We start from the raw sequence: 21,850 nt of genomic DNA on the forward strand, positions 1-21,850 counted from the left end.
CTTTTATTTAGGAAAATTGACACTTGGTGCACCAAACAAACTTTTCATTCCACAAATCTGACAGTGCTTCATGAAAGGATAAGAATCCTGATTTGAAGTGTAATAAGATCCTTCTAACAAGTCCCAAAGTGGTCATTGGCAACACTTTCATCAGATTTTTACACTTTTCAATTAACTCAACTACAGAAAATGGGATAGATTAAGAAGAATCATGGATATGGTTTGCATAGAAATACGCGACCTTACTTTTGCCTTTATTCTTCTGTGCAAGGTTTACGCCAATGTTGCTTGATTCCCAACAACTGGAATATGAACATGAGTTGTTAAAATAGATCAAGAGGAATGCTGTATTGGTTAATTGAGTGTGCATCAAAGTAACGAATCTTTTATGCCGTTTAATATATAAATACCAAAACTTATTGTACTTCATCCACTGTCTCACAAATTAAATTGCGAGTAAGGCTTCTTTTTTAAATGATAAATACATAGTCTAAATTAACTGAAATAAATATTAATCATGACATAATATTGATCGTTAAACTTGTATGATGAATTTAGTACACAATAAAATTTGGCTCATGAGCATATATTTAGGTGAAATGTGATTATGAGCCTGGCACGTAAAAATGAAATTAGCATGGATATGGTAAAAGAGAAAAGAATAATAAAAAGAAGGCTAGAAGAAGATCCCTTCATTGTTCGAAAGGAAATGAATACTTTCATGGTGGATGGTTTCCATCTCATTTCTATAGCTCAGAATTTTGTTTGAAAATCATGCAAGTGATTCTGAGGTCATGGTTCATATAAGAGGGAAACCTTGAATGCACGGTTGAAATATTCATCTGAGTCAGTTACATTGTTCATTCACAGTATCAAAGTCGACAAAGAATTGCTTTGCTGCAAAGCATAGTAAGTAATCCAAAGTTAGCTTCTAAATTTTTTATCTTCAAATTGAAAAAAGAAAAAAGAAAAAAGTTTAGTAGTGAAATGGAATCGTTAAGAAAGAAAGAAATATATATATATATTTATATATATATCCCTCAAGCTGCTTTTGCTACATGGAAATCCTAAGCAATTGTTAGTTTTAGCATAAAAATTTATATGGTAGAATGAATGAAGAATTACAATTGAAAAATTTTAATATCAATTTTCAATTATTCTAAAAATTTTAAAATTCCATGTAAATCAACATATAATATAGTAGAACAAATAAAACAAAAGTAATAAAACATATCATGTCCTATAAATTAATCATGGGTAACTAAGTCAAATTTCTATTAATCATATTCTATTTTGACATTTAAATACTGATTATAATAAATACTAGAAAATGAATGAATATTCCAGTCTAACTTGTGTACTAGACACTCTAGAATGATAATTTTTTCCCCACCATTTCAGATGCAAAGATCTTTCCATTATGAGCATTCTCGCACATGAAACGAGAGGTTAGAGTATCCAATGGGCACTTGTTAAAATGTTTAAAAAGAAATCCTTAACAAACATAAACAAAAACAACCCTTTAATAGATGGCATGCTATTGTTATATGACCCTTTTATATAGATCACCTATAAAGTATATAGTAGATATTTTATGACAAATAACATTATCCAAAAGAAAAAAGAAAAAGATACGATAAGAAACCATGGTCGCACGTTGCATTTTAGTCACTTTTCATATTTAATTTCAATTCGTTTTGTAAATATAAGAATCCTGACAATTTGTTTTACACTTTTTCACATGTTTTACGCTTTTCAATTAATTCAACAACAAAAAAGAGGGATACACAACCTTGCTTTTCTCTTTATTCTAGTGTGCAAGGTTAACGTCAATGTTTTCTGATTCCAAACGCTAGAATAAGGAATGCTTTATTCTGTAATTGAGTGTGCATCAAAGTCAAGAATTTTTTATGCCATCCAATCTATAAATGCCCGATCATATTTGTTGTTCCTAATTCTAAACAAACAAACAGTTTTCCACTTCGAAATACACAAATTCTCAGCTAACAACCATAAACAATGGCTGAATTGATTGTTCCAAAGATAATTGATCAATTGAGTGATGTTCTCGTGAAGCAGTTTGGGGAGAAGGTCAACCTAGTGATGGGGGTTGAAGAAGAGGTGGCCAATATCTCCTCTAAGTTGGCAACCATTGAAGAAGTGCTGCATGATGCAGAGAGACGAAGGCTGAAGGACAAAAGTGTTGGAATTTGGCTAGAAAAGCTTGAGGACATAACATATGAGATGGATGATGTGCTGGACGAATGGAACTTCAAGATTCACAGAGCAAAGAATGAAGGAACTGACCAGAATGCCAGATTGCAGCCAACATTGTGGATCAAGGTTCGTTGCCTCATCCCATCCCTTTGTTCTTGTCTCAAACAAGTTCCTGTGCGTAGTGATATAGCTCAAAAAATAAAGAAAATAAATGAACAGCTAGAATTAACCTTGAAAGAGGCAGATCAATTCAAGTTTATTCAAAGTGGGTGGATCCCTGATTCTCAAGATTTTAAGCGAATTATGACTACCTCAATCATTGACGAATCAGAGATCTATGGTCGAGAATCTGATAAGAATGCTTTACTTGACCAAGTTTTGTCTAAGAGTAGTAGTCAAGGAAGAAAGGGGGTTCAAGTTATCTCTATAGTAGGGGCCGGGGGTAGTGGAAAGACCACACTTGCCCAGCTACTTTTCAATAATCATAAAGTGAAGAATCACTTTGAACTTAGAAATTGGATCTGTGTATCTGATCCTTTTGACCAGAAAAGGATTGCGAAAGCTATCCTTGAGAATGCTGGAAAAAGTTCTCAAGAATCAGAGTTGGATCCTTTGATCCAACGTATAAAAGAAACTTTTTCCGGCAAGAGATTCCTGCTTGTCCTAGATGATGTTTGGACAGAGGAAGATTCAAAGTGGAAACCTTTCAAAGACTCTCTTAAGGATGGGGCTTCCGGAAGTGTAATCTTGGTGACAACCAGGAGTCAAAGAGTGGCCAGAGTGATGGGATCGACTGATACTCACCGCCTAAGCCTGATCTCTGACTCCGATTGTTGGCTAATAATGCAAAGGATAGCATTTGGTGGAAGATCAGAGGATAGCATTTGGTGGTGTAAGAAAGTGGAAAGCATTGGGCAAAAAATTGCAAAAAAATGCAAGGGCTTGCCACTTGCTGCAAAGACTATGGGAAGCCTATTACGGTTCAAAGATACCATACAGCAGTGGCAGAATATTTTGGATAGTGAGATATGGCAATTGGAGGAAGCAACTATGGAACTTTTCCCTCTTTTGTATTTAAGCTATAACGAGTTATCCCCGGAGCTGAAACGTTGCTTCTCCTATTGTGCTGTCTTTCCTAAGGATCATTCGATATTTGTAGAAGAGCTTATTGGGATGTGGATAGCACAAGGTTATGTCCGCCCAAGGCGAAGAGGTGAGCGCTTGGAGCTGGTGGGCCTTGAGTACTTCAACAATTTGGTAATGCGTTCCCTTTTTCAAGAATTACGAAAAGTTGAGTTCTTTCTGGTTCATGATTTTACAATGTGCAAGATGCATGACATAGTACATGATTTTGCACAATTTCTCACAAAAAATGAATTATGTCATGTACTTGATGGAGTTGATTATGAACAAGGCGTTGGAAGAAATTCATCCAGTGAAAGAGCACGTCATCTAACGTGGCTAGGCACTGAGAGGACGTTTAGTTCTCTAGCTATTGATTTTGGAAGACTCAGGAGCTTTTTTGCTTTTCCACGTGGAAGAGTACTTCCTCAAGATCTGTTTTGCAGTTTGAAGTGCGTGAGGACCCTGGCTTTATGTGATTGTGAGATAGCTGAAATCCCAGCCGAGATCGGAAGTTTGATTCATCTTCGGCACTTGGACTTAAGTTGGAATGCTTTCGTGACACTGCCAGAAGCTATATGTGATCTATATTATTTGGAAACTTTAGACATCACTATGTGTAGAAAGCTTTCATGCCTTTCTCAAAGGATTGAAGGCCTTGTACACTTGAGGCACCTTTTCAATTTTGGGACCTCTGAGTCACTTCAAATTCCACAAGGACTCAGGAAGCTTACTTCACTTTGTACTTTGACTCAGTTCATCGCCAGGAGCAACTCTGATGATTTGGCAATTTTGAAGGACTTGAACCAACTGGAAAGATTGGTCGTTCATATTCATGGAGAAGTAGATTTTGGGAGAGCTGAACTTGGAAAGAAAATCTACATGCGTGAAATGTCTTTGTTGTTTAGCAATGGGGTCCACTTTATAGAAACTCCAAGTTGTATTGAAAGCGTGGAACCACCTCCAAACTTGCAACAATTTGCGTTAACTCGCTGTCCAGGAAACGAGTTACCAAGTTGGCTTGTGACGACGTCTCTCGTCAATAACTTAACGAAGCTAATTATCAATGAGGCCCACAATATCTCATCATTGCCAACCTTGTGGAAGCTGTCGTCCTTAGAAGAACTTGGGCTCATTGGAGTGGGAAAGCTAGAATGTCTGGGTAAGGAATTCTTTGGAATTACAAAAGCACTGCATGAGAACAGTCATGAAACTTTTGATACATTGTCAAACTTTGAGGCATCATCCTTAACTGAAGCAGTAGCATTTCCGAATTTGAGAAAATTACGATTCTCTTACTTCCAAAATTGGACAAATTGGGAAGACTTAAGTGAAGATGATGAAGAAGTTGCTGTCTCTATCATGCCACGTCTGGAGGAGCTAAAAATTTATGACTGTGAAAAGCTTGAAATTCTGCCACATCGCATCCTCAGAAGGATATCGTCTCTCAAAACATTGGATATTCGGAATTGTTTCAAGTTGAGCGATCATTACTCTAATAAAACAGGAGATGACTGGATATAGATATCACACATTCCTTGAGTTGACATATCTGATGAATATTAATCCGCTCAGGTATGGTTATTCACACATTTTTTTATGTATCTATTCATCTTTGAAGTCAAATAATTACTACTTATAGAATTACAACAAAATAAGGCCTACTTTGTAGAATATGACTTGTGTTTAATAATGCATCAAGTGTTAACAGAGCCATAGGTATAATGAAAATATGAAATATTCATTAATACTTTATAGTAGGTTTTTTTATTGAGAAGATGTAAGTCATTAACTGGTAAATGTAGCTTTAAATTTCTAACAATATCTAACTGTAAACTCTTGAATTTGGAATTCCATTTATGTCTTGTTTTTTTATCCTTTTTTTTTTAGCTTTTCTCCTTTGTTTTCTAGATAATACTGGTTGATGGCCCAAATTGAAGCTACAGCAGGAGGCATTGGAGGATCAATCTCTACGTCAACTTATCACTTATGTGCATGTAAAATTCAAATAATTGCAAATATAGTTGAAGAGCCATATCCATATGCTTTGTTCAGAATTATTTGTTGAAAGCGTTGGTATCCTTAACAATTTCCGGATTGACTTTCAAGTGTTACACAACCAGTCTTTATTTCTTCAAATTATTATTGTCCTATTGTATGTAAGTTTGTGTAGATTTCTTCAAATTACTCCTATTTTTAACTCAAAAAGTAATTCATTTTGAATGATTGATACCTCACTGCTTAAGAAGCCCCTTTCCAAGCATTACTATTGTCTGCATTCTACTAAATTACATTGAGAGAAGGGGGGCCAAACCCAGTAGAGACAGAGAAATTCATCAAATCACCCCTTTCAAATGGATCCAAACCAAAAAGAGAAACAGTAAAGGTTCTTCATTGATGGCATTTGATTTAAACGGAACACAAACCAGATACTATCCACAAAGAAAACATTCGCCAGATAGCAAATAAATACTCTATGGAGTAAAATGACAAGAAAATGAAGAGACAAGAAGAAAGCCACTCAACAAAATGAAATTGACTTGCAGCTGTCAGCGTTGCTTCAGCACCTTTATTTTCGGACTTACCACTAGCTCGATTGAGAGCCTGCATTTATCATAATGTAACTTTAAGAAATGGGGTACCAAGAATTTATAGAATATTGGCAAAGATTAGGGCGACAATTTCCATCGGCATTGACATTTTACCAAAAATCAGCCACAGGATGATTATCATATACAGCAACATGACAATTATATGAACTATTTTTTTATTTTCTATACAATAACTCCTGTGAAAAGGGTATAGGAGATCAGAAAGGTCAACCACGAGTTTTCAATGAATTGTATTAAGCAAAAGAGAAATTTCATGAATTTACCTGCTCCATGTCATCACAGGGCAAAACACCAAAAAATGCATGGAACACCTAAAATTCATTGAAAGAAAAATTAAATATTTCACCATTAAGCTACTGTAAATGTTTTGAGACCGCATTCCATGGAAAGAATTGTTTGCATCTGAAACACAAAAATGAAGTTATAGATGAACACACAACAAAGCAAGTTGATGATTCCTAAACACCTCATGTATCTGTTGAGGTATGTATCCGTAAGTTCCTATGCTAAACGATTTTCTCATCTTGTGACATTTGAGAACATAGGAACCTCTGCTTGTGTCTATGAGCCAAAAATGCGAAAATAGGTAGAACCGCTATGTAGTGTACCTATTACGAGTCAGACAATTTCAAAGTGGTTCTTGTAGAAATATAAACCAAACTTTTGCTATTTATTTATGTTGCCATGTGGTTTTAGCGTGCTTGGTTGGTTTTATTAAGGTGGCCCATGTGGGTATGAATGCTTTATTAGTATTAGCAGAAGTTTTGCATAAGATATAAGTGCCAAGTCTGGCTGTTTGTGTATGATACATTATTGTACAGGTGCATTGATAGGTTGCATTTTTATTATTAATTTTGTGGTTGTTTCTCTCTTTTATTTTATCAAATATTGCGTAATTGGTAGATTCTACTAAATTTTGGTAATTGGCACTGGTTGTAGGGATTCGGAATGAAATGGGAATTAAAGCTGTGAACCAGCTGTTCTGCATAGGCATGTCAAAGTCTAAATTCTGTACGTCCGGGAAGTTTGGAATTTGACACTTGATCTCCAAAATTTAAATTGAAGTTGCACGAGTCAGATGTTTTACAGGATGGAGAGGTCTCTACTCCTACTGGGAGATTAGCATTTATCTATTGGGACTTTTCTTTTTTATCGGATAAGAAATATTGACTTGTTGTCAATTTGATTTCGCTTAGAAGAAGAAGTAGTTGAGTAGGAGAAGAAGAACCGAACAATAGGGAGCATCGTTTCTTAGCTTTTCTTTTCTCCAGCCGAATAGACTAGTAGTAGTACGTAAGTTTTCTTTTCTTCTTATTGGGTGCTTCATCGTATTTTAGAAGAATGCTCTCGGCAACTAGTTCAACTATTTCGCTCATGACTTTCTCCATGACAATGAACTAAACCCTTTCTCCATGACTTTCTCCATGCTTCATCGTATTTTAGAAGAATGCTCTCGGCAACAATTTCAACTATTTCACTCATAGACTTTCTCCATGACGATGAACTAAACACTTTATTCTAGTTAAGGAACAACGGAGGATTTGGTTCATCTAAAATTGTGAGATTGAATTGATTATTTTTATTTCTTTTATTCACTAGTATTCATATGTCCTTTGATTTAATTTCTTATGATCATTATATTATTTAAATATTAAGAGGGCCCGATAGTTAATTCAATCTTATAACTTAAAATCAGTTAGAGCAGTTAAATCTCTAATTGTTTAATTATTCTAAACTGGTGGTAACTGGCATGATTGAATTTGTTTTAGGGAGACATATGTGCTAATTTAAAATAACCCTCATATGTATTATTGATTAGAACATGGCTTCTTTAATTCTTAAGGTAATTAGAAAATTGAACTTTAAGATCGTATTTAGGGTTATTTCTTAATTAGGAAAGTGGTTAACGGTTGTACCTTAACCACCAATACAGTAAGGAAAAATTGATTGCCATTGCGTGTTTGGCAGTTATAACTTATTCATCAGTAAGTAAATAAAATTATTATTGTTTTAATGATCAATTAATTGAACTATTTTCAAAGTTATTTTGTGGCTAGAGTTTATTTTTTCTTGATTCGATTTTAATAAATTGACATTTAGTATATTTATTTGAGTTGTTTAATTATTGTCATTTTTATAAAAACCCCTGTATTCTGGCCTCTAGAAGAAACTAATTTTTTCCAATCCCAGCGGATTTGACCCTGATCACCGCTATATATAACATTTCTATTTTATTTGAGTATATGTTTATTATTGCACATGTTTGACACCTGTCACACATAAAGATATTATATTGAGAAGCCTCTATCTGGTGTTTTTTCTTTGTTTTGCGCCGCTGTGTTTTTCTTGATTGTTCTTATGGATTTTTATGTATTTATTAATTTGGATCCATCAGAGTAGTACCAGAATTACGCTAGATTGAAGTATGAAAAATCCTATCCCCAATATTATTTGTTCTGTCCAAAAATTCAAAACAAATGCTGAAATCAAATTTTGGCAGAAACAGATCATAACTCATCTTAAAACATGTAAATTACATCGATATATTGAATCTGCACTTGTCTAGGAAGCTGGTGAGAATGATAAGTGACAGGTGCCGAACCTATGCAATAATAATAAATAAAACCTAACTACCACCAAAAGTAGTCACTAATCAATTTTAGGTACTGGAACAAGAATTCTAGGTGTGCAATGGATTATTTGATTCACCCTATTCCCGAAGAGTTTGCTTAATCCGATATACCCGAATTAATTATCTGACTAAATTCACTAACTAGTAGACAGTGGCAAGCAGGGTCGTCTCCTCAGGGACTGGGGAGAAATTTATTTCCTTTCGAGTCAAGATAAATGGGGGGTTTGGGATTAAATGCTAATGAACTAAATAAATCAAATGCGAAAAAATAATGAATTCACAGAAATAAATGGAAAAACTCTAACCAAGGGTACACTTCAGAAATAGTTCATTCACTGATCATCGATTCACAAATAATTCCAACATTTATTAATAGATTGGTTATAGCTATCATGCACGCGATAAACAACCAATCTTTCCTTAATTTATCGATAGTCAAGGTACGACCGTTGACTATTTCTCTAACTCGAAAACAATCCTAAGTACGACCGTAGGATTTAATTTCTAGATTGCATTAAGGTTTAGAAAAAGCCAATCCTAACTAACAAACACACTATGAGAGTTTGTTTAAACTAGATCGTATGTTTCTCTGACATAAACCCAATTATGCCAGTTACTACCGGGACAGAGGTAATCGAATAATTACGGATCTAACTATCTCTAATTAGCAAAATAGCCTATGTGAATAATTAAAAATTATGCACTATTCAATCATACACAAAAGTTATAACAATTAAAAGCAGAAAACATATAAATACCAATACACACTACAAAAAAAAATATTTCTAGTGACAACAATCTTTGTCAAGAAAAGTTGCGTATATCGTCGGGAAAAGTTTTCGTGACGCTAATGTCGTCAGAGAAGATTGGTCACCTATACGCCGTCGGCAAAAGGTTTTCCTGACAACTAGTGGAATTCTCGTCAGGAAAAGTTCCATTTTCTGTGACGTGTCATCAAGAAAGGTAATCGTGACGATTCGGTCGTCAGGAAAAGACCTCATATTCTTGACGAACCTTTGTCAGGAAAGACCCTGAACTTTGTCACTAAATTTTCGATTGTCAAGAAAAGTCATGCATTGAAACTTGCTGGACGTACTTTAATGACAATTCAATGTTATTTTTCCTGACGACAGCTGCATCACTATAATATATTAGTTTCTAATTTCACCATTTAGCATTTTTAAGCCTAGCAATTTTAGTGACAACAAAGTAATAATATCATCTACTAAAACACTCCACCCAATCAAAATATAAAAGTATGCAAGCAAAATATCAACCAAAACTTCACAAATTTCATTAGTAGGCAACCATAATATGTCAAACCACAAAAGTTAACCATGTCAAACATTGACATATCATTACATTTCATGATTTGAAACCAATATAAATATTGCTATTTCTCCCTAGATAACTGCCATATACCTAACATGTGCTAAAATCAAAAGATGGACTTCAATTCCATGGTCAACAACATACTAGAGATGGATGATATCAAAATAGAGGAATTCTTCAGTATGAGCTAAAAGCAGTCCAAAAGCCAAAAGCAGTCCATAATGTTGAGTTTATCCCAAACTCAAAAGCCAAAAGCCAAAAGCAGTCCCAAACGTTCATCCCAAACCTGTACAATAAAACCAAGAAAAATCTGAAATCAGAGAAACAATAGAATGGCATGGAAAAGATGTATTTTTGTTATGATGCATGGATGATCACTACAAATTGCTTAAGGACCACCTAATCATGAGGACAAGCAATACAAGAATAATTACTATGCTGAAGTAACCAAGTTGTTCCACAATAGTAAGTAACTGCACATAAATATATTTGTTTCGAATAAAGATCTACAAACTCACCATTACTAGGAAGAACCTCCACACTGCTTCTGTTTCCAAACGAGGAATTCTTGCAGCATTTCCTGTATCCCTTGCTGGCTTTGTACAAGATTTTGGATTTGGGTATCTTGTGCTTGAATTCGCTCCTCATAGCATTGAATCTTCTCCTTGCACTGTTTTAGTTCTTCAAATAGTGCTCTATTAGCTGAAGATTCGGGTTTGCGAGAAGATTGGGGTGGTATGACCCCCATACCCAACCCTTTGGCACAACCAGCCCTCTTTCCTAGGACATTTTCCATAATTTTAACTTCATTGACAATTTCTCCATTCTCGATGCATTGCCTTCTCTCTTCTTTTAACTCATCCTGTACATATTAGATTCACATAACTCAAAGAGTCATTAAATGTATAATATATATGTAAATGTCCTGTTACTAATAAAAAACAAAGTTACTAGAATCAGCCGACTATAGTGAAAATTACATCGAGAGATTTTGCAGTATTATTCACAAATTGGCCATCCTTTTTTATGTGAGCAGCAGTCCAGGCATCAATTGCACTTGGTGGAACCTATTTTATAGCATAAAAGATCACGAGTTAGCTCTAGTTTTCTTCCTAGTATAAATATAAGCCAAAATGGAAATAAAAAATCAGTAATATACCATCTCTTGTGCTCGAACATGATTTGATTTTGAACCGCCAGTGTGCGGATAGGGTAACATGGCACGGTTCTTTGTATTGGCTTCTGATTTTTTCTATTAAATACCAAAAAGATAGTTAGACAAAACATAAAAGGCAACAAAAGAATTAAGATCATGCAAGTAAACAAAACTAGAACCAATCACCTTGAATATAGGATCTTTGAACCAATCACACATACTTTTCCACTCATCTTGCTCAATCCAGTCATAAGGACATGAGGTAAGTGGATCTTTTCCAGTTGCCTTCAACATCTTATAATCTATGTGCATAGTATTCCTCCACTGCCTATAGCTATTCTGAAGCATGTCATCCACATACTTTTCCACATTAGGATCAGTTTCCCAATCTTTGAAGTCAAACCATCCCTATAAATTACCATTAAGAAATAGATCATTTTTAGAATTGGTCAAGTCAGCAAAATAAATATTAACACACTAAATGTCATTATAAAAGACAACGGTGTAATCTGGTACCATCAAGCCACCATATAGGTTCTGTTTTTTCTCATTTGGTATGTCATCATATGTGCGTATGTCCTTCAGTGAAGAGAGGTGCCTTACAACATAACCTATACCACTAGCAAGTTGAGCAGCATACTTGATTGGTTTGCAACATCCTTCAGGAAAGACAATTTCCAATGGCTTGCCTCCCTAATATTAACAAATGAAGCATCATTCAGGTATACCCCAATTGAAATTCTAGGAAACTGATTATAAAAAAAAAATCTTGAATAGACAGTAATATTATATATGTACACATCTTAGTACTGAATGGCATTTACATTAGCTCGTATCATCTTCTCGATAACTTTTCCCGTGGTTGGGCCCCTGCCTTTTTTTTGCTTTCTTTGTTCTGAGAACAAATGTTAAACATTCTAGTTGATGCTTATTATGAATTATCACAAAAAGGATGCATACATTGAATGGTAATAAGTAAATCATTATTCAGCATTTTCACTTACCATTCGCCAATGCTTGAGTAGGATTACTATTATTTGAATTAATCTGGATATCATCACCTGTGGTAGCTGATTGATGCTCCAAAGTTGAGTTTGAAGTTGGTGGTTGTTCAGATTGCAAGTTGGTATTGGGTGGGCAGTTTCTCTTCAACCGTTTCCCGGAAGGTGCCATCTGCAATAACAAAGTATATGATAAAAAAGGAGTCAAATTAGTAAAATTTTGATGTCAAATTATAACAAAGTATATGCTCTTGTATAGTATATAGAAAACATTAAACATCATAACCCATAACTTGATTTACACAAATAAGGATGTAAACCATAACATAATTTGCAAGAAACTAGCAGTCATGATAAACACTTTTCATTCTTTATGGTAAGCTACCAAATAACCACATACCTCAAATTATGCAATCTTTTCTCTGGTTGATCTTTATCTTCTCTATCAAGGTAGTGAGAATGCAGGTCTGTTCTGCTGAATATGAAGAAATGCGAAATTAGATATTTCTCTGCTAAGGTAGACTGAAAACTATTTTATTGTGAACAGGATTGACTTTGGATAAGGATCCACATTAAATCATCAAGATTTCTTCTGAAACTTAGAACATTCAAAGATCCATTCCAACTAGCTAGCTAGGTTACTTAGGTTCAGTAATTGATGGCGGGCTAGTTTTTTTTGGAACATGTCAAGTTATGGATCAGGAACTATAGCAAGGAAGACAAACAATAGTGGTTCAGTCACATTCTATCACTTTTTGTCCAATAGGAGTAATAATCAAGTTGTCACACTAGATAAAGAATTTACAAGTGCTGCACTTCTTTACGTTTCCCTTCTTTTTCCTGCCTACTAATGCTAACTGAAAACTGGCATAAAAAACCTATGGTATAAAACTTGCAAGGATATTATAGTACTTCAGAAAACCAGAAAGAGCTAATGATTGTGAAACTGTTTTTTTTTTTATGTTACTTCCTACATTTCTTGCATGGATTTAGTTGGACACGATGGATGTATAGCCATCCTCTTAACAAAAAGAACCAAAAGCTCCCATTCCAACCAAACCTCTAAAACCAGATGGTCCATTTTCACCATAGACTCCAAATACCCAAACCAATAGATAAAAGCCCCTAACAATATAGGCTAGTTGCTGATGCATTTTTCGTCTGGTACAAATTTTTAATGCTCCCCATGACATAATATCAAACTAGCCAACTTCACCATAAATATTTATCCATGAGATCAGCTCCAAATTTATAAGTAGGGGCCCTTAGCCAAAATATCTAAAATACACTTGACTGTGTCGCATTATTGCGTGAATTGCTCCCACGTCCTATATTAAATTAGACCTGTGCCAATCTGTCAATGTGACTATTCCCATATTAAAACCCAAACCTCTCAAAATTCCACTACCTTCCCCACTTGATACCGCACCGCACCTACTCTTCCCTTCCGGCAACACCACTTTTTCCTCTCCCATTTGGCCCATTTTCGTGTTTGTACATGTATAAACAGATGTCATACATAACCCCAAATTCTGCGAATCTTGAACTAAAAACTGAATTTCAAGTGTATCTGTATCAGAGAAAACAATTTCACTTTTAATCCAAGTTTCCCCTTTTAATCCAATCAGATAAATGATGAATAGAAGGCACTTTAAAAATCAAGCCAACGGCTGGAAAATGCTCTTGATATGGGAACTTACAGTCATAGTTAGCCCATCCAATCCTTTGGCCAGCCAAATCATAAACAACAATCTTGTCTTTCAGAACAAGGTCTGCATGAAAGGAAACAAATAACGAAGAAAAATAGGAAACAAATTCCAGTTTCATTCAGACACTTTCATGACAAAACAAGAGGACAAACCAGAAACACTGAACATGTATCTCTGCCATCACATTGAAGGCTCATACTAAATGATCAATCAGAGATGAATCCTTAACAAGGTTTCAGACATTGAAAAATCAAAGAAAATTGTAGTAGATAAAATTGTTGAAAGCCGGTTGCCCATCACATGTATGACAAAAAACTGAAAGACAAATAACAAGGATAAATCAGGAAAAATGTTCGACACAAGACAAGCGTCTAGCACACCTAGATGTGAACATTGCACCATAAGTTTGGATCTACTCTGGAGTTAATCCAAAATATAGGACCCATTTTGCTCATATAGTAATATTTCATTTTGCAATTTACAAGTCATATCTGCCCAATGGGAACTGAACCTGTCAAGGACTCACCTCCAAGAATAGTCAATCCTTGACCCTGAATTTTCCGAAAGCTGATGCACCAGACTGCTGCACCATTCTGCCAAAAACGAACTGGCAAATCAATTTTATATGTACATGTGCAGAATTCTCAACTCTTCACACGCAAGAACAAGTTTTCCAAGAACCGTTCCTTTGTGAACATCAGGGAGATGGGAGCCTATCAAATTTGCACTAAATTCCTCATTCTCAACCAAAATAATGAAAATAATCAAATTTGAAACTTTAAGGGGCCAAATGAGGTTCTCCAAAACAATTTCTGAAAACTTAGATCACAAATGAGTCAATTTTTATGCAGAGAAAATATTTGACACCGAACTTGAACTGATGATCTGTAGGACCGTCATTTCACAGTCAATTAAGGACAAAATTGAAGGGGGATTCGGAGAAAGGGAGCTGATTCAAGACAAAATTGAAGGATTATTTGATTTTTACATCACCTTAGACCATCGTGTTGTCTCTCTTGTTGAAAGAGATGAAGACAAGTTCGGAGGAGTTCGTTGGTGTTCTCTGTTGTTGGAGATGAAGACAAGCTGAAGATTTGGAGAAAGTGTACTTTGTTGTTGTTGTTGTTCCAAAAGTAGAGATTTGGGAAAAGTGCTTCTTGAATTTCCCGGTGTCTATGTCATAAGGACAAGATGTCCTTCTAAATTCCTTTTCGGTCCAAGAGGGGAAAAAAATTGGTGGGAAAAAAATGGAGGGAGAATGAAAACTTTTCCTGACAAATTGATGTGGGGAAAGTAATTTTAGACAATGAAATAAATAGAAAAACACGTTTAAAGTAGCAGCACCTTTTGAAGGATATTTGCTTGACGGGTTGTCATAAAAAGTATGGTTTTCCTAACGAAAAGCTTTCTTGTCATGAAAAATTTGTCACGAAAGAAATAATTTTTTGTAGTGACATGGAGGAAGCAATTAACATAATTTAGATCTCACAGTATTTGTCGAACCAAATCTTTAGTTGTCCCCTTGACTAGAAAAGAAGATTAGTGGCTCATCCTAGAAGAAATTCTGCCAGCCTCCATGGAGCCTGGCTACAATTGATTTTTCTCTAAAACTAATGAAAGCAAGGCGAATTGAGGGGCCAAGCGGCTGTCCTCTCCCACGAGTCACAGTTCTTCCCTCTAAAAGAAAGGAAAACCTAAGTGACCTATTAACTACTAGTCTGCCGCCACTAATTTCGAAAACTCAGGAATTGTTTAAGGAAACAACTACTAGTCAAATGAAAACCAAGTTTCCAGTCCTGGTAATTGCTGACTCTTTTGAGTATTAATCACACGGGCCGGCTATCCTATCATTTTCCTAATTTTTAGCTTTTTGAAACCAAATAGACTTCCTCCTAATCTTCCGCCAATAATCCACGTAGATTCCATTTTGAATTGGAAAACTCTTGAAAAATCACATATTTTATCTCTTTTTGCTCCACCTTCCTATAATTAGTACCAAATACCAAATATAAGTAGAATCTATCAATTAATACAATATTTGGTAAAATAAAAGAGAAAAATAATCATAGAATTAATGACAAAAATGCAACCTATCAATTTCCCTCACACCTAAATCATGCTTATCCTCAAGTATGAGAACAACAAATCAAACAATGGCTATTGCTCAAATTTTCTATTGCCAAGATACAATTAAAACACATGTCAAGTATTAGTGGCAATTTGTAAGAAATATCTTTCCCGTTAGCTTTCAAGATCAAGGACTCTTCCAATTTATAACTAATTAATCTAAGAATATAAAATATTCAACCAGCATCCATAAGCAAATGGTTCGACTATTAAGCAAATCTCAATATTAAAATTCATGGATCAGCGGGCCGACAATTTATTCAAACACTTTTCACATTTTTCACTATTAGCACATTTTTTTTCTAAAATATCCCCACACTTGATTGATTTTTTTTTTCAGGGAGAATGCTTAGTCTTCAGCCATTTAAACGTTTTGACGTGAACTCCGACATTGGCCAAATGAAGGAACCCGGTTACTCAGCCATCATCGCTTAAAAACCACATACTCATAGCTATCGTCGCTTTTTGACGCGAAAGTCGACACTTTTGGTGAAGATTTTCGGTTACTAGGCAACGATACTAGTGGAGTATAGCCATATACTATTCATAAATAAGGATTAACAATTACACAAACCCACTTCTTTTCTTAAACATGGAGAACTAAGATTAATAGTTGAACCAATTTGCATAAAAAAAATGCTAGACAAATATTTACAATACTTAAAAAAATTAACCACAAAGTGTAAAAGTCACAAAATCTCAAATATTCACCAAAAAGATACCCCTAAACTTAACCATGTCATACTTAACACGTTAGAGTGTAAAATCTTAGCAATAGAAAAATTTGAGACATCTAACCATCGTTTATCAGGAATAACCACAAGTATGCATAAAAATAGGCAAAAATTGGACAAAATTCGATAGAGTCAAACAAAAAATTTCAACAAAAATGCCTACACTTACACTTTTTCAATAAAATACCAATATACTACTCCCTCTCCACACCTAAATCTTACATTGTCCCTAATATAAGAGATAAAGAATATAATACGAAACAAAAGGGACAACGAAACTTCCCTGAGCATGTAATGGAGAGTCTCAAGCAGCTATGGCATAGGTGGGAATGGTCAGTTCTTTCTTTTATCCTTTGTTTGAGCAGAGATGAGAGCAGGCAGTGAGGAACTGAGGAGAGGGAGAGCGCCGGTGGTGAACGATGGCTAGCGGCGGCGGCTGAATGAAGACTGTGGCTGGAGCGGCTATGGAGGTGCTCGGTGCGGTGGCGATGGAGCAGCGACGAACAGCAAAGCGAGCAAAGGCAGTAGCGGGAAAGGGGGGAAAAGGGAAAGAAAGAAAGAAGAAGAAAGAAAAAGAAAGAAAAAAAGAAGAAAGAAGAAGAACCATGGGTTTTTTTTTTTGAATAAAGGAACCCCTGTGTTAGGCGTGGGCACATCTAATTGCCTTCGAGTCTTCTGACCAACCATCCGAAATTAAAATCCTTAAGCGTGACCACCTAGCGTGGGTATGCCTAACTACTAGAGAGTTTTCTGACCAATTTTTGAAAATTGAATTCCTTAGACATGACCACTTGGCATGGGCACGCCTAACTACTATAGAGCCTTCTGATCGCAGACGAGAATTGCCTCCCCTAAACGTGACCATCTAGCGTGGGCACGCCTAACTACTGGAGAGTCTTCTGTCCGTCAATTTCAAACTTCCTTCCTTAAACGTGATCACTTAGCGTGGGCACATCTAACTGCCAGCTTCTTGCCACCAAAAGCAACATATCACTAAATGCAACTAACACTTAACAAAAACTCCAAAAACCTAAGAAAACTAAAATAAATAGCATTGGGTTGCCTCCCAAGTAGCGCCTTTCTTTAATGTCTTTGACTAGACATTGCCCTGTTTATTCACGGAGGATAAAATCGTGTAACTCGTTTCAATGTTTCATCTTCTATGTAGTCCTGATATCCTTCGTAAATAGAGCAATCTTTGAACCCACAAAGTACGGTCTTCCATGGACTAGTAGACGACACCAAACAAGTAAACAAGCGTCTTAATTCTTCACTCACTCCTCCATCACGCATTCTTGCTGGTTCAAGATGTTTTGCCATCGTAACTCTTAACTTATTTCTATCATGAAATTTAAAATCTTCTGGTATAATAAAATCAATCTCACTAACAGGAATTAAAGAATAAGAGTCAGGAGGATATTGATTAAGGAATGAAGGAGATGTCACCTCATTTGGAGATTGTTTACTGGGTTCATTCACTTGAACAATTTGATATTGGGGTCATATTTTTTGCACTTCAATTCCCTTTTCAACTGCATCTTTAGATTCTTCTTCTTAAGACTCTTGCAGTTCTATGTCATTTGTCAGGATAATTGCACTCTCCTGACAAAGAAAAATGGTCGTTTTGTGTGGGATATTAGGTGTGAAGCTAGTTTTCCAAGAATTGAAGAGAAGATTAACCATGACCCCCATTCTAGTTTTACCTAACGAAATAGATAGCTTTACTGTTTATACTGATGCCTCGAGGGAAGGTTTGGGGTGTGTGCTGATGTAAAACAAGAATGTGATATCTTTTGTCTCTAGAAAATTGAAAACTCATGAGCAGAACTACCCAACCCACAACTTAGAGTTAGCTGCAGTTGTTTTTGCTCTGAAGAAGTGGAGACACTATCTATACGGGGTAACTTTCGAGATTTACTCTGACCATAAGAGCCTTAGATACCTCTTCTCGCAAAAGGAATTGAACATGAGGCAGCGGCGATGGATGAAATTTCTGGAGGACTACGATTGCACCATCAACTACCATCCGGAAAAAGCTAACGTGGTGGCCGATGCCTTAAGTCGAAAGGCTCAAGTTGCGGGATTAATGATTAAGGAGTGGGACTTGTTAACATCAATTAGTGAATGGAACCCTTATTTTGGCAATAAGAAAGTGATTTTTGGTAACATAAAAGTGATATCCACTTTACTGGAAAGAATTAAAGAGACCCAGAAGGAAGATTCGATGGTACGAAAGTGGGGGAAAAAGTGGAAAAGGGAGAAATGTCTGATTTCAATTTAAGTCCCGAGGGAGTTTTGAAGTATCGAAATCGAGTGGTGGTACCCAAGGATGAAGTATTAAAAAGGGAAATTTTGGAGGAAACTCATCAGTCGAAATATACAATCCATCCAGGTAGTTGTAAGATGTATCAGGACCTGAAATGGGCCTATTGGTAGGACAACATGAAAAAAAAAATTTGCCCAATACGTGCAAACTTGTCTCATCTGTTAGCAAGTTAAGGCAGAACATCAAAAATCATTTGGATTGTTACAACCCCTTGAAATACCCGAATGGAAGTGGAAAAACGTAACAATGGACTTCGTTTCAGGTTTGCCACGAATACAACGAAAACATGATGCCGTTTGGGTGATCGTCGATTGATTAACCAAATCGGCCCATTTCTTACCGGTAAACATGAAGTATTCCATGGATAAATGGCTCAGTTGTATATGCATGAGATTGTAAGACTACACGGAGTCCCTGTAAGTATCGTTTCAGATAGAGATCCTCGTTTCGTGTCTAGATTTTGGCAAAAGTTTCAAGAAACCTTGGGGACCAAATTCAACCTTAGTACCACTTATCACCCCCAGACGGATGGACAATTTGAGCGAACCATTCAGACCCTTGAGGATATGTTAAGGACTTTCATTTTAGATTTTGGGGGTAGTTGGGGCCAACACATGACCTTAGTGGAGTTTGTCTATAATAATGTTACCACTAGTCGATCCAAATGGCACCATACGAAGCGCTTTACGGAAGGAAGTGCCGATCACCGATCTGTAGACACCAAATTTTTGGTGTAATTTCATTTTTTAGTTTTTTATTTGTCGTGTTCATTTTTTTAGTTTTTAGTTTCCAGTTTTATTTTTTATTTTTAAGTTTTATCATAGAATTTGTTAAAAAAGAAAAAAGGAAAAAAAGCATTCAAAAAATAGGCTTCAGTTGGATTGGAAAAATGGAAAAAGGAAAAAGGAAAATTTGTTCACAAAAATATGTTTATTTCTTTAAATTCAATCTTTGGGCACTTTAGTTATTTTTATTAAGTTATTTTTGAGAAAAGAAAATGAACGAAAATGAAAAAGAAAATGTGAAAAGATGGAAAAATGGCCATTTTTGTTGTTTTTCGGTTTAGTTCTTAAATTATTATTATTACTATTATTATTATCTGGTTTTTGTCAATTTGTTATTATTATTATTTATATTTTATCATTTCTGCATTTATTAAGTTGAAAAAAAAAAAAAAAGGATAAGATGAACACGCGACTTGCAAGCTGCGTTTTTGCAGCTTGCAAAGAGGGGCTCTTGGCAGCCCCTTAGCTGTAAATATGAAGAAAAAGGCTGAGGTTTTAGGGTTGTGGCTCCCATATAAATAGGAAAAGGGCTACAGCCGCAAGGGGGTTTTTTTTTTGGGGGGTGAGCAAGAGGTGACGGGGTTCTGAGCAAACCAGAGAGGGCTGAGAGAGGGAGGTAAGGATTGACGGCTGCTAGAAGGGAAAACAAAAACACAGAAGGCTACGGGGGTTTCTGGAGAGCAAGAGAGTAGGCGGCGGCTGCATAAGGGATAGAGAGAAACCAGAAAAGTGACGGGAAATCTGCAAAGAAAGGGAGGTTTCGGCAGTAGAGAAATCAGAAGCAAAAGCCTTCCGAACTTGAACCTCGCCCCCTCGCCATCGTTGTCAACCTCCTCCTTCGCCGCAACAGCTGCGTCGACTGCTAAGAAGAAGTTATCAACTGGCGCAACTTCCATCGCAACCACCTATAACCACAACCCTTCTTCTCCCGCGTAGTGTACAACGCCTGTCCAAGAACTGGAGTCGCTTCCGCCACCAGAATCAGCCGTCACCGCCAGCGAAGCTTGCTGAAAGTTCCTGCTGAGATTCCAATTCCAGAAGAGGCGAAACAGGTAACATTTAACTCTTTTTTTGTCGTTCTAGTCTGCACATGGAACCAAATCCGCTAAGCTGAAATCTGGTCCTTCGATTCCTTTGCTGGGTCTCTGTGCCTTCTCCTCGCGTCAGACTGGTTTGACGCTAGGTACCCGTGGTTGTTGCTTTTTAGTCGAGTCTCTTTTGTTCGGTAGCTTAGTTGAGTTTTGCCGGTTTGTGTGGTTGTTCTCTTGCCGTTTTCTTGCTGTTTTCTTGTCGATTCATGCTGCTGCAACTGTGGTAGTTTAGTTGAGCCTGCTTTTGAACACTCTGTTGATGGTTAGCTCGGCATGCTTAATTTTCTCTCTTGCTCTAAGACTGAATATGCAACGGATTTGAGTAACTTATGAAAATGGCGGCTGCCAATTTGCAGAAAGAAACCCAGCAAGTGAGGAAGAAAAATTGCCGAGTCTCATGCATGGAAACCTGCTGCAACAAGCCACAAGCTTGAGGCTTCTGGTTGTTGCAGCGGTTAGACAGAACTGAATTTTTTTTTGGGATGGTTGAGGTTCTGGTTTCGCTTGAGTTTCATTATGGGCTGAGCTGCAAAGTTGCAGCCAGAAATTTGCAAGAAAATTTTCCAGATTTCGCACAGCTTTTCTGTCCTATCTTCTCGGCTGTTTCTTTTCTTTTGGCTTAGCTGTTTCTTGTTGAATCTGCTAAGCCAACCATGTTTTGAGATTGTGTTAAGACTGATTATGTGAGTTGGGGGGCTGGTGTAATAACAACTTTGGTTAAGGCATATGTTTTAATCTGGTCTTGGGGGATGAAATTAAGAAAAGTTGCCGCAATTTTTCTCTTAAAACGTTTGCATGCTTGCCCAGATCTATGTATGGAATGCTTCTAAATTTTCTGCCAGCTTAGGTGAGAGTAATGAGATAGCCAACTGTTTAGTTTGAGGCCGTGTATCTAAATTTACTGGGCACTTGAGTTTTGTTTCGGTTGTTGAAGCTTAGAAGAAAGACTCCTCAAAACTGTTTTGTTTAAAAGATCGTGTTTCTGTGACTTCACTTTGCTATTTTT

General features: G+C 36.2%; 2 protein-coding genes and 1 long non-coding RNA gene across 5 annotated transcripts; 1 reads left to right on the forward strand and 2 right to left on the reverse strand.

Moving 5' to 3' along the window:
* The first annotated feature begins 1,988 nt into the window (after positions 1-1,988).
* LOC113687251 (disease resistance protein RGA2-like) lies at positions 1,989-5,428 on the forward strand. Its single transcript, XM_027204907.2, has 2 exons — positions 1,989-4,914; positions 5,251-5,428. Exon 1 carries the CDS (start codon positions 2,020-2,022, stop codon positions 4,861-4,863), a length of 2,844 nt encoding a protein of 947 aa, XP_027060708.1. The 5' UTR covers positions 1,989-2,019; the 3' UTR covers positions 4,864-4,914; positions 5,251-5,428.
* Positions 5,429-9,898: 4,470 nt separating this feature from the next.
* Positions 9,899-12,259, reverse strand: LOC113687252 (uncharacterized). Of its 2 annotated transcripts, XM_072048119.1 has the most exons (8): positions 12,076-12,259; positions 11,896-11,966; positions 11,588-11,764; positions 11,258-11,479; positions 11,075-11,167; positions 10,896-10,982; positions 10,434-10,777; positions 9,899-10,201 (listed from the first exon to the last, which is right to left on the reverse strand). In XM_072048119.1, the coding sequence occupies exons 1-7, from the start codon at positions 12,242-12,244 to the stop codon at positions 10,439-10,441; spliced, it is 1,158 nt and encodes a 385-aa protein (XP_071904220.1). In that variant the 5' UTR covers positions 12,245-12,259; the 3' UTR covers positions 9,899-10,201; positions 10,434-10,438. The 2 variants fall into 2 exon arrangements, with proteins under 2 accessions (XP_071904220.1, XP_071904221.1); XM_072048120.1 differs by lacking the exon at positions 11,896-11,966 and having other exon boundaries at positions 12,076-12,225.
* Positions 12,260-12,392: 133 nt separating this feature from the next.
* Positions 12,393-15,019, reverse strand: LOC113743341 (uncharacterized). 2 transcript variants are annotated; one of them, XR_003461081.2, is made up of 4 exons: positions 14,775-15,019; positions 14,308-14,374; positions 13,773-13,844; positions 12,393-12,547 (listed from the first exon to the last, which is right to left on the reverse strand). It is a non-coding gene; the product is annotated as an uncharacterized lncRNA (long non-coding RNA). The 2 variants fall into 2 exon arrangements; XR_003461080.2 differs by lacking the exon at positions 12,393-12,547 and having other exon boundaries at positions 13,744-13,844.
* Positions 15,020-21,850: the final 6,831 nt, after the last annotated feature.

Source organism: Coffea arabica, chromosome 5e (genome assembly GCF_036785885.1).
Source record: "Coffea arabica cultivar ET-39 chromosome 5e, Coffea Arabica ET-39 HiFi, whole genome shotgun sequence".
Taxonomy (NCBI): Eukaryota; Viridiplantae; Streptophyta; class Magnoliopsida; order Gentianales; family Rubiaceae; genus Coffea; species Coffea arabica.

Bases quoted from the DNA above. Each gene is read 5' to 3' on its own strand.
- LOC113687251 (XM_027204907.2), top strand. From the start codon at position 2,020: ATGGCTGAATTGATTGTTCCAAAGATAATTGATCAATTGAGTGATGTT.
- LOC113687252 (XM_072048119.1), bottom strand. From the start codon at position 12,244: ATGGCACCTTCCGGGAAACGGTTGAAGAGAAACTGCCCACCCAATACC. The intron at 11,765-11,895 runs GTAAATGCCATT...TGTTAATATTAG, and splicing joins AGAAGATGATACGAGCTAAT to GGAGGCAAGCCATTGGAAAT. The intron at 10,983-11,074 runs GTATATTACTGA...GCTATAAAATAG, and splicing joins ATGTTCGAGCACAAGAGATG to GTTCCACCAAGTGCAATTGA.